General features: G+C 41.5%; 1 protein-coding gene across 1 annotated transcript; it reads right to left on the bottom strand.

Moving 5' to 3' along the window:
• Positions 1-6,001: 6,001 nt before the first annotated feature.
• LOC135700630 (uncharacterized) lies at positions 6,002-8,290 on the bottom strand. The gene is made up of 2 exons (XM_065221190.1): positions 7,361-8,290; positions 6,002-7,304 (listed from the first exon to the last, which is right to left on the bottom strand). The coding sequence occupies exons 1-2, from the start codon at positions 8,048-8,050 to the stop codon at positions 6,249-6,251; spliced, it is 1,746 nt and encodes a 581-aa protein (XP_065077262.1). The 5' UTR covers positions 8,051-8,290; the 3' UTR covers positions 6,002-6,248.
• Positions 8,291-12,709: the final 4,419 nt, after the last annotated feature.

Raw genomic sequence — 12,709 nt, 5'->3', positions numbered from 1 at the left:
TAAGCGAATTCCTGCTCTGGCGATTCTGACAGATTCCTTGTTCAACAATAATGATGAAACATCGTGCCCTAAAGCTTTAGCGATCGATGATATTAGAAACACAGCATTTCGATCACTCACTTTACAGCGGTCCAATGCTGCAGCTACCTCAACTGTAACAACTCGTATCAGTTGCGATTTACGTATCAAAGCTGGTTTTGGAGAACCTAGAACGTTCAAAATATATTAATATGGCTGTACAATCTAAAAGAAAAAAAACATTAGTAAAACATCACAACGTACCTGTTTTTGTAGAAGTTCTTTCGGATGTACTAGGCGAGTACACTGACCCAGCCTGGCTGTCGTTTTGTGATGATGTTTCAATTGAGGTTGCACTACAAATTTGATCCGGTCTTTGGCTTGACCCTTCTTCCTCAAAATCGCTACACGAAATGGTTTCATTGGTAGGGAGAACCTCAGTTTCTTCTTCAAGCTGAGCTTGTTCCCGCTGTTTTTGCAAATATTGCATAGCCTGCTTTTCTTCACTTTTGCCTTAAAATTCTTCCCGATATCAAACAAACTCCGCAAGGATCCATGAAATGTGTTCCTTTTTTCGACGTCTTTCTTGGCCATTCTAAGTTTGAATTTTAATAAGGCTTTTCAGGTATTGAAAAATAGCAACAGTTTTTTTCTTTATGCTTATGTCATTTACTTAATGTGTTAAGTTTTTTTTTATCTTACAAGCATCCTTTAATTCCTTTATTGTTAGGAAGGCATTAAGCTTACAACTTTTTTTTTTTCAGCACGCAAATGAAACATATATTTACGAAAAACTTCACTATACGTCGGCATTCTCCAACTAGCCAAATGTCAACCATTTACTGTAAACTAAACAGCACTAACGGTTGTCCTGTACAATTTTCGGAATTATTCTACGATTTATGTCTGTCTATGCTTCGATTTTACGTGGTCTCAGATACTGAAAAGTAATATCATCAAATGTTTTGAAGTTTGGATTCTTAAAAATTCCAAAACACAACATGATGATATTTTCAGATACATGCGTTTGGTAAAAAGTAATGGTTTTACATACCTATTTTGATTTTTGGACCACCCTAGTGAATTATTTCGTATTTTTTTTTTTGGGTATCAAGCTGGAGCTGCGTGACAGCTTAATTTTCAAGACTTGACCCATTTGAATAAATTTGGCTTCTATCTTTGACAATACAGCAGAAGGACTAGCCTATGTTGGCCGCTTGAACACTGGATTCCGTATGTATTGTTTCAAGATAGTTATAGAAAAAATGCTGTGACGTGTGCGCGTAGATACATCCGCGTAGTAAATCCGTTTCGAACGAAATATCTAAATTATGTAAGCTACGAAAACCGCGCGAATTCCGAAAGCCGTGCGAGACAACCAAAGCAAAAGACTTATTATCATTTAAAGAGTGCCACCAAAATAAATGTGATAGCCTATGTTGGCAAGTTGATTAATTTTGGTTTCCTCCCTAAATATTCTACTTATTTTACTGTTGAGCTTTGTTTCAATTTAGTTATTTTACCGCACGTATCAATCATTTCAAGATTTCGCGACCATACCGAGTAAATTATATACTTCAGAAGCTAAAAAAAAACTTTTGGTGAGCTCTACCGCAAAGCGAATCACTTCTGCGTAAGCTCCGTAGACGTAGGCGCGTTGATTCCGACAGCCGCGAAAAGTTAAACATGCATCAATACCACATAAGGAAAGATCGATTTTACGTATGGTTTAGTTCATAGATTAACATTGACTGCTGTTTACAAGTGTAAGTACTTGAACACTAAGAAATAAGTTAACTCAAATGCTTTAACTGCATATATAATAGATTTCGCGTTTTGAGAGAATTATATAGTAATCGAGTACAACAAACTCAGGGGAATACAATACCTCCAAAAGTTTAAAAGCTATTAATTGTCACATAACTCTACTTTTACTTATTTCCTAAACTATTTCTCTGCCTGCGTTTTCTTTTCAAAGTTCAAGACTAAATAAGAAGATTTATTCTACAGCTTTAAAGGTTAGTTGCCACCCTAAGCGGACCCCCCGCATCCTAATTCTTTTGTTAATCTACTTAATATCATTAGACTTTCTGAAGTTTCTTATTTAAGTTCATTTGATGATTATGATATCTCATTAGTCTAATTTAATAAATTATTAAAAGCTCTAATTCACCTAATCAAGCATAACCCATGCTTTATTTAGTACCTGCACTTGTGCTTGTAATCTAAAATTAAACGTGTTTCAAGTACTATTGATTTTGACCAATACCTATTTATTATATCTTAGTTCGACCCAGGTAACACCTTCATGTGACTAAAATGCTTCATTTTGAAGTTAGTTTCCTAGCTGATTTTTAAATTACATAGGGTATATGCTTCAACTACGCTCACACGTTTCCACTATGTCGCACCAAAAAAATACGTATGGTTATGTCACAAAAGAAGCACGCCACAGTGGAAATCCCGAGCCATAGTTCAAACACTTATCCCAAATCAAAATGAAGCACATATAAGATTAGTTGCAATACCATGTACAAAAATGATGTTTAACATTGTTTCCTGAGTAATACTTCAATGGAAACAACAATGCAAGCTTGTCACGCAAATAGAAGGAGCACCGTTGGGCACTTTCTGAAATAATTCAATAGTATAATTCCCTTGCAAACCCAAATAAATCTATCTGCCTAAAAATAACTAAAATACGAGTGATTTGCGGCAAAACCCGCCAGTATCACACCCAACGTCAGTGCCTATACGTAAGCGTACTACGATGCGGCTCTCAATTAAAGGAGTAACAAGTGTGATACTATCACTGCTAGACTAGATCTTTGGTTCTCTCATGCGGTGGTTTATCAGAGAGGGGAAGCTTAGTAATCCCCACTGCCTGCCCATGGTGCCATTCTATCGCGGCATGAGCCAGCAACGCCGACCATAAACCTACCGTCTCCAACACTCCACTATAAAGCATGAAATAAAGCCCGCCAACCAACAGCAAGGTGCTAAAACTAGCCAAGGGGAGGGAATTGGACCACCCTAGTGAACTATTTCGTATTAGATCCTAAATGGTGGTTTAATTCGATATATAAGCAGGTTGGAGACAATTGTGAACAGTTTTAGAAGCCGACTCATTAATCTTCTATATTCCATAAGTTATTAGTTCGGGCCTTCGGGGGGCGTTTTTAAAAAATAAAATTAGAACTACGAACTTACTCGACTGAAGGTCTGAACTAGAATGAATTTATTCTTCTAAAGCAAAAAGTTACAATGTGCTATATACTAAAGGGTTTAATGAAAAACGCTAAGTGCGCGAATTATTACTTATATGCTATCTATGTTTTGTCTGCTGCTAACCGGCTCGTTGTCGCTGATGGATGGTCGCCTCGTGGAAAGGAATTGGAATGCTGATATACAGAAATATGATTATGCATTAGGATGCAGTTCTGCTGTTGTTGTTGTTGTTGTTGTTGTTGTTGTTGTTGTTGTTGTTGTTGTTGTTGCCGTTGTGTCTTATTATTGCTGATATCGACTGAAGTTCCTGTCGATAGTGTCGTTGCTGTGTCTCGGAATTTGTTGAATTGCTTGTAATTGGGTTCTGGTATGATTTCAGGAAAGTGCTGTACTTAACTCATATAGAACTCATGAAAAAAAAATTAAGACCCAGAATGTCGATTTTTGAAAAAAAAACATTTTTTTCGAGATAACACCAAATCTTGACGTTTCATGCATTTTTAAGACATTTGGCATCAAATTTTTTTTTTGATTTCCGAAATGTCACGTACCATGTAGCGTTTACTTGGCTAGAGAGGTTCCAGCTGTTATCAGCATTTCCAATGATCGTCGATCCAGAATTTGATTGAAAACGGCTCAGGGCGTCATTTATACCCTCGAGTATTTTCTCCATACGGTCGATCCGTTCGGCGTTACTGGTGTGTTCCAATGTGTTCTGTCTTGCGTTTTCGGTGGGTATTGCTTCAAGGGTAGATGGGCTAACCGATGGCGATCTCGATCTGGCGATGCAGATGCGCTAGATGCACCATCCGAGTTCGATTTTTTTTTTATGTTATCAGAAATCACTGTCTGAGATGCTGCTGCTGTCGCTACTAGAGGATCATCTCAGAGTCGATTTGGTTATCGATTGGAATATCTTCACCAACACAGCCGGTTGGTTTGCCAACCACTCGAACATACCTGCCATCATTCGTTATTTTATTTTCGTTTTAAGAACCTTGTATTATTCTGTAATGACAAAACATTCAAATTAGCGTGAGTGTTTCGCTAGAAAAGAGATTATGCTAATAATACTGATGTTGCATATTTTTAGGATCTGCGCTCGGGTCCACGCGATCATAAGATCTACAGCGAGATTTTTTTTTCCATCCGCTCTATTAATGCACAATGTTTCCGATGCGCGATCGTAAGATCCGCTGCTAAGAACCTGTCATCATTTCATCAATGAAATTTATATGATAAGGGAAATGGCTCTAATGTTGGCCTATGGATCAAAGATTGGGCCCATCGCTAAAAATCTGATATTTATCAATTTTATCTAGATGAACGCGTCATTGGGACGGTACTAATGGATATTTTTGGTCGCTATTGAAAATTTAGTCGATTGCTGAATTTATGTATGGGCCCAAATTAGGAGCATTTACGCACACATTACATCCATTTCCTTTAGTTAATATAAAATATGATAGGCGATAATTCATATAGTTTCTGCGGTTGATGATTAGTTTTAAATATACAAATGGTACTGCCAACGGTGACTACGACGATGAAAACTGCGAACTTACCATTTGCCTAGAATTTTTTTCCTCTGTTCGTGACCTAAAACCACCGTGACCAGTAATATGATCTACATTATCTATTGTAGCATATCCCCTGTCCTTAGTATAGTGTTACTTAGTATTACTGAAAAATCCTGTTCCCCTAGTTTAAAATAGTCAGGACTAGGAATCGATGGTAGATCTTACATTCCGTAACGTACCACGAAAAGGTGATCTACCCACGTTACCGGGCACTCAACGTCTTAAACGTTCATAGATGCATCAGATGCATTAACTCCGGTAGTATGATGTTAGTGGCGCAGGAGGTGTACTGCCGCTCTTCGCATGTCGGTCCCATAGTAGTTTTTGTCAAAACTGAGTTTTTCAAAGCAAATGGTAGATAATCACCCATATTTTCACAATACTGGATTAACTCAACAACTTTGTTCTGAAAAAGTTTGAGAAGACAGTCAAATTAGTTGTCCCATCACATAAGAAGCAATGGTACGAAGCTAACTTAAAACGCGATTTTCTCGGCTTGCTGATTTTCGCTATGGGACGGACATGCGAATAGCGGCAGTAGTAGTGGTTAGCGTGATTGCCTCTCACCCCAAAGGGCCTGAGTTTGATCCCAGTCAGTGCCGCCGGGATTTTCTGAGGCATAATATGGCTGATCATACCTTCCTTCGGTAGACTGGTAAAACCCTAAGACCCAAAGGATTTTTCTCTCAAATCGAGTAGCTTCGCTTAGGCGTTCCTTTCCAAATTTATTCAACATCAAAAACATGCAGTACCTAAAAATGAAACTTAAATAACGATTAAAATGTGATGAATGACATTATTCGTGCTATTATTTAGAATGCGTTCGTGTCGAGGTTCGGTCAACTTCATAACTTAAAACAATTTGTACTGAATGTGTGTAGTTTGGTTTTGTTAAGTACGTGGAATGTAAGTAAAATATATCGATTTGGTAAAAGGCATTCGAAATCTGGAGCCTCAATGCGGAAGCCGAAGCGAAGGGGGTTAGAGTTATTCCGAGAGTCGAAGGGACTTTTGTCGTGGTGACGTGACTCTCCATTTGATTTGCACGGAGAGTCACGTCACCACGACGTGACCTTTCTCACTTCACTAGTGACAAAAGTCACTTCGATTCTCGGAATAACCCTCATTATGTGACCCTCTGTTTTGAGTCTTGAATGTGATTTAATGGTGACTGCAGAAATCAACTAACTTACAATAAAAACGAACGAAATTCAGATTGGATGAACTCCAATAAATAAAAATAAATATGATGAGAATCATTGGTTGAAATTTGGTATACTTAAGTTTTGGATTTGGTGCAATTTTGAGGATCTTTGGATTAAATATAAATGTTTCTTATGAAATATTAATGATGTTTTGGGTTGAAACTGTTGCCAACTTACCTCCAATAGCTATTTAAAAAAACCCTAATGAGTATCACTCCTACTCCTCACCGGCCTTCTTGAACACATTCTTCATCATCTGCTTCTTCATATCCTTGGTCGACCGGCGCAAGCTGCTGCGCAGCGTCGATCCCACCTTATCCATTGATCCACCCGGCACAATCGTTCTGTACTCATCGGCGCTGGGTTGCCGAAACACTGCTCTCGGTGCCTCCACTATAACCGACATGTCCAGCACCTTTTCAGCCTCTCCATCCTCATCTTTCTGTTGCGGATCTTTTGTCTTATGGACCTTCCGGCGAAAACTGTGGCGAATGGTGGAAATAAATCCGTGGTGACCCTCTTCCGATTTGGGTTTCTCGTCCAAATCGGTGATCTGAACCTGATCATGGTGCTGTTGCTTGGGGTGCATCAACTTCCGGAAGCTCCGGCGGATGACGTCCTTTACTTTGTGGGACTTCGTTCCTGATGCCACCTCCGGCAAGGGCGGATGTTTGAAGTTATCTTCTTGTTTTGGGTCTTCCTTTTTGCGATAAGCTCGCTGGAAGGGAGCAGGGTTGGCGAAGAGATCTACGTCCTGTTCTTCATCCTCAAAGTCATCGACTTCTTCGAATTGGACGTCCGGATTGCTAACGTTAATGCGAATTTCTTCCTGGACGGTTGTGGTTGTCTCTTTGACAATGGTAAATGTCATCTGAGTCTGTGGAGTCGGAGGTGTTGGAGGCTGCTCAGTTATGGCTGCGACTTCCTCTTCTCCTTCCGACTCCTCCAGTTGCTTCATCTTCATCGATAAGTTGCTGATGTGCTTGACACCAATCAAACTACGTCGAGCCTTCGTCCTGGCTCCTGTGGAACCACCCACACTCTTCTGCTTGCGAGCTTTCGCCTCATTGATACTGTTCTCCAGTTCCAGCTGATAGCAGTCCAACTCTTCCCCAATATCCAATGGTTCTTCATCGATAACCGAAAGTGATTTGCGGTTCGAAGCCGCAACGGCTCTCTTGGGCGTCACCAGATTGTCCTGACTGGGTTCCGGACTGAAAACCAAGTTTTTGGCAAGCATTTGGCATGGTGTCAGTGCGTTGGCAGAAAGTTCCTAAAATCATAAACTTTTATCAACACATCTTCGTCAGTATTTCAAATTGATCCTACCTGAAAATTGATCCTATGATTGATGGACGGCGTAAACGGAACGGCCAACGCGTAAGTCGGTATCTCCAAAGCAGGATTTTCGATTCCTTTGCATTCTGCCTTCTCCTCCACCCCCTGCTCAGGTCCCTTTCCGCCTGGGCGACTAATCTCAAACGGATTAACCACTTCCCCGCACTCTTTGCTCTTGATGTTCAATCCTCCGTTCACAAAGCACGATTCGTTCTCCTGCTTCGACGAATCGTCAGCCCTGACCACCTCGAACGGATTAACGGCCGGCTTATCCACCGCATCCAAATTAAGCCCAGGATTGACGAAACAACTCTCCTCAATTTCCGCTACCTTCCTCTGTTTCTTGCTCGGTGGCTTCCGGACCACTTCGAATGGATTCTCTCCAACGGCCGCAGCCAGCTCCGCAATCGATTTCACCTCCATGCACGAATCGGAAAAGATGTTATAGTTCTCCTTGTTGCTTCCGTTATCGTTACCGGTGGCCCCGAAGCGGAAGCTCGGGTTCTCGAAGGCACTTCCATCGATTTGCTTGTTGTGAATCGGAGTCGACGACGGGATGCTGAACGTCTGATCCGAGAACGACAGGAACGGATTGGTGTCGGCGTTGCGTTTCCGCTTCTTGCCCGGAGTTTCCAGCACCGTCGGAAGCTCGAACTGATTGTTATCCACTACGGGAGCCATTTCCTTCCACGGTGTACGGGTGGCCAAAAACCTTCACGCTTCACTGTACATACGAAAATAAACGGTCAAGTCCGGGTGAAGGCAAGTGGTTTTTTCGGAGTTCTTTGCTATAATAGATAAATTCCAACCAATTTCGGTACACTTGTGATTCGAAACTATTCACTGAACAAATTGAATCACTTTATTGATTCGAAAAGTGTAATTTTAATTGAAAAACACGACAGAACTTGTTGAGCGGAGTATTTTCTCGTAATGCAATCTTCTTGCAACTGAATTTTGTGTTTTTTAATCGCCATTTTGGTTGGCAGCGCTGGTTTGACGGTGTCTCTTGCGTGCAAGTTTGGTGACGGTGGCGTCACTAGGATTTCAGATTTGGAACTACCAAGCGCTCATTTACAGGGGGAACTCGATTTATTGTCGCTGATGCATGGTACGCATAATCGAAGATATCACAAACGAAATGACAGACGACTAACTGGCGAAGAAATCAATTAAAATAACGCGGTTCGCTGTAATAGAATTTTCTTAGAAGCTTGTGCCATCAGCCACTAGATGGGCTAGTATTTTTGTTTTGATTTGAACATAGTTGATTTTGTGTGCAATATGATCTTTAACAGTGTTATCATTTTGTCATTTTTTTTATGCATTTCAGTTAAGAGTAGAGTGAAAGAGATAGAACTAAAACATTCTAGTACATTTAGTGTTGCCATGTGGTACAATCCAGTAGTAGTGGTGTTGCCATGTGGAACACTGAAAAATTGCATTAGCAGGTGCGTCACCAAAGTTTTCGAGCCGCTCCGTCTGTCACTTCGTTTGTGATCATATTGTGTGTGGCAGGATAATTTCTCAAAAAGCAATTATACCAACAATCAATACGAAACTAAAGATTTTAAATTGGCTCACTACTTGACTAGCCTATTGGTCCCAAGAAAATCGATTAACGTACCCCATTCTAGTCGAAATTCTAGTACTACGCACTGTTTGTTTTGATTCGCTATGAAAGTTTGACAGATAAAATGAGGGGTTATTGGTTTTTCCTATGTTTCGAGGGGTGAATCGATTAGCTTGGGACCGAAGAGAGTACCAGAGCTGAGCCAAAAAGTTGAGCACATTATTTCGGGACCTTCTAGTCTTAGAGTTACCTCTATGATTATACCAACAATCAATACGAAACTAACGATTTTAAATTGGCTCACCACTTTAGTAGCCTATTGGTCCCAAGCAAACGATTGACGTACCCTATTCTAGTTGAAATTCTATTACTACACTATGTTTGTTTTGATTCGCTATGAAAGTTTGACAGATAACATCAGGGGTGTGTGGATTCATGCAGAACATGCAGGGGTGAGTGAAATAGCTTGGGACTGCTTGGGACCGTTGTTCTGGTACTGAGTGAGCCAAAAATAATAATGATTTTCTTCGGGACCCAGTGGTCTTAGAGTTACCTCTATGATTATACCATCTGTTTTCTGTTTATGGCCGTACAACTTCTCCCATGAATACTATCGTAATCTCTGGATGAGCCGAATTGGAATCTGGGAATCTGTGTTGCACAGTATAGTTGGCTCATCTGAACGTCCATAGGATCTTGCGTGGCTTTGGCTAAACAGCAAATTGCTTAGAGTCATCTAGCGGGATCCGCTGAGCGCACCAAAACTCACTCTGCAGCGTGCCAAATTTACTAAATTCAGCAAGGCCACCGGGGTCTCTTGCGATGAACAAGTTGAACTAGTCACACGATTCGCAGAATAGGACAAATATCTGAGGAAAACGAGAAAAATTCCGTACCGGAATATCCTCGGCAAAACTAGCAAGGCTAGTCAAGTAGTGAGCCAATTTAAAATCGTTAGTTTCCACCGGTTGGTAGAAGGTTGGTAGAATCTAGCTGTCTAAAGGCCGGCGCACAATGGATAAGTTTTCAGGTTTTTCGACAGTTAACCCATGCATTATCTGTCAAAAAACCCGGAAACTTATACCACAGACAAACAGACATAACACTCGCAAGTTGTTCATCGAACAAGCATTTAACGGTCAATTTAAAAGTATCATAGTTGGTAGTACCACCACCTGTGGCACGCATAGTAAATTCCCTTGCGTTTGACGTTTACACACTACCGCCATCTGTTCAGCGTACTACCCACCACAGTGTACTCAACAGATGGCGGTAATGTTTTAGCGACGATGTTTTACAGTGAGAAATATTCAATGAGTTATGTCTGTTTGTCTGTGCTTATACATTGTGCGCTAGCCTTAGGTGATACTCTAAGGAAGCCTTAGCGTGAAACCTTAAAGGCACAAATGTCAGCTTCCACAAAACATACAAATTTGAAATTGCTACTCCTTGTTTGCTGTGCTACTACAAACAGAGAGTAGCAATTTCAAATTTGTATGTTTGGTGGAAGCTGACATTTGTGCCTTTCAAGTTTCACGCTAAGGCTTCCTTAGAGTATCACCTTAACAAGCTGATAAGGACCGACCTGGAATCGTGCGGAACTATGGAAGCGTATGCCAACAGGATGATTTCGACGTGTCACCAGTTGAACGAGATTGGATTTCCAATACTGGAGCCGTTTGTTGGTGTAGTTCTACTAGCTGGACTCCCGGAGAGGTATCAGCTAATAGTCATGGCTCTCAAGAATTCTGGAATAGCTACTACGGGTGATTAGATCAATACCATTTTGGTGCAGGAAGAGTCGTTGCCAAGTGAAAAAATAGCGTTCGTTGCGAAGAGTAAGTTTAGAGAAAAAACGGAGGTTCCTCCGACTCAGTTTCGGAATTGCAGTAAATTTGGCTCCATAGCGAGGTTTTGTTTGGAAAATCAAGGCAGCAAGGAAGCCGATGCGTTTTGTACGGGACTATCGATGATTCGAAGTCAAGAAACGAATCAGTGGTACCTCGTTTCTGGAGCAACCCGGCATATGACAAGGGATCTGGAGCTCCTCAAGGACATCCGTAAGTCAAATGGGATAGTTGTATTTAGCTGCCTACAAGGAAACGATGAAAATCGAAGCATGTGTGGATGGAACTCCTGTTCACGACGTGCAGGATCTATCGACAAACCTGCTAGTCCAGATTGTCAAGAAAGGTTTCAAGGTTGTTACTTACTGCGTGTGCTCTCTCTCTCTAAGACTACAATGCCCCAGGTCCCTGGTCTAAAGCCACGGGGACCAGACGGGGTGGGCTATCCACCAGCCTCTTTTGCGGCGACTAGCTCGAGCTTGAGAGACGGAGCTCTCAAGGTCGGCTCCGGACAAATAGGGGACACTGATCAGCAAATGCAAACACGGTCACCTAATCTTTCACTATTTAACTTTTATTAATTAAAACCTACTTACAAATTCTGGGGGTGTGTGTGTGTGTGTAAGGGCCGGCCGGCACGTGGATCTCTACTGCGGGGAATCGGACGGGGCGGCTACGAGTGCTATCGGATGATCGCTGATATTGCTGCACGTCGGCGGCGTCGGCGTCACTTGCGCTGGACGCATGGGACTGCTGGTTGAGTGCGATGAATGGCACGATTGCCACGGACAGTGGTATCAGTGCAGGATGGCACGAGGTTCTGTAGCTGCGAACTCCTCGCGGTACCAGGTTTCCTACCAAGGTTGAACGTCGGCTCGTTGGCACGTATAGCCGGTCGATCGAGCACTACCTGGCCTAGTGCGTTCTCGGACTGATTTCCCAGACCGTGGCCTGACTCAGGCCTTACAGCCGGTTTTGAGGTAAAACTCAATGGGTCCTGATTCTACGGTTTCAATAGATTAGGCAGCTTTGTTTTTTCCACCCGTATTTGACTGTTCACTATTTTTTTACACTTTGTTCTTCAACTTGGTGAACTTGTTCTCTCAAAGGTTGGCGTGGAAAAGAACTAGTGCTATTCTTCGGACCGGTAGCAGACCATATATTTCCCTTTTCCCAAAATGTCCCTTTCCTTCTTGATCCATTAGTCCCATTCCAAATTTCCCTTCTCCTCCATGATCCGGGTGGTGGGTTTTGTTTTCTGTATGTTAAGTGTAGGTGTATAACAGTTGGTATGTTTCTGTATTTAATTCGACCGTTCATACTGGAGTTCATTTAATTCAGTTCCCTAATTCCTATCTGTTTTATGTATATGAATGAGCCATTAGTGCTCTACTATTCATTCACTGTTTAGTTTTAGCAACAATATGACTAATAATATCATTAATTCTAAGCAAACATTAGATCAATCATTACTGATTATAAACTATCATGGTTCTCAGACATTAGCGCACCGAACAGCAGTATACTAGTGGATTGCTGTCTCGTTCGGTTGAGTGCTCGCTCTTTATAGCTCTGCTATCGCTCTGCTCGAGCTTTTTTTCATAGGGCAAAGTACCCAAACGGTAACAAGGTGGTGTTCCATTCAAGTGGCTGTGAGATTTTCAACGCAGAAGGCAAGTTAGTAGCAACTGGCATTACATATTGCAAACGATCTGTTCAAGTTAGCGCAATCGGAAGGTGCTAGTCAAGCGATGTTGACAGCTACCACCGGTTGGAAACTATCGCTTTAAATTTGGCTCACACTGGACTAGCCTTTCGATCCAAAGTACATCGATGAACATACCCCATTCTAGTCGAAATTCTAGTACTACACTGTGTTTGTTTTGATTCGCTATCAAAGTTTGACAGATAAAATGAGGG

The sequence above is a fragment of the Ochlerotatus camptorhynchus genome, unplaced genomic scaffold (genome assembly GCF_037179485.1).
Source record: "Ochlerotatus camptorhynchus isolate MF236.1 unplaced genomic scaffold, CSIRO-AGI_Acam_v1.1 ptg000140l, whole genome shotgun sequence".
NCBI classification, from domain to species: Eukaryota; Metazoa; Arthropoda; class Insecta; order Diptera; family Culicidae; genus Ochlerotatus; species Ochlerotatus camptorhynchus.
Note: the sequence above shows the minus strand (reverse complement) of the source record. Positions and strands in the feature narration are given on the sequence as shown.

Excerpts from the sequence above, each read along its gene's own strand:
- LOC135700630 (XM_065221190.1), bottom strand. The coding sequence starts at position 8,050 with ATGGCTCCCGTAGTGGATAACAATCAGTTCGAGCTTCCGACGGTGCTG. Across the intron at positions 7,305-7,360 it reads ATCATAGGATCAATTTTCAG|GAACTTTCTGCCAACGCACT; the intron begins GTAGGATCAATT and ends TTATGATTTTAG.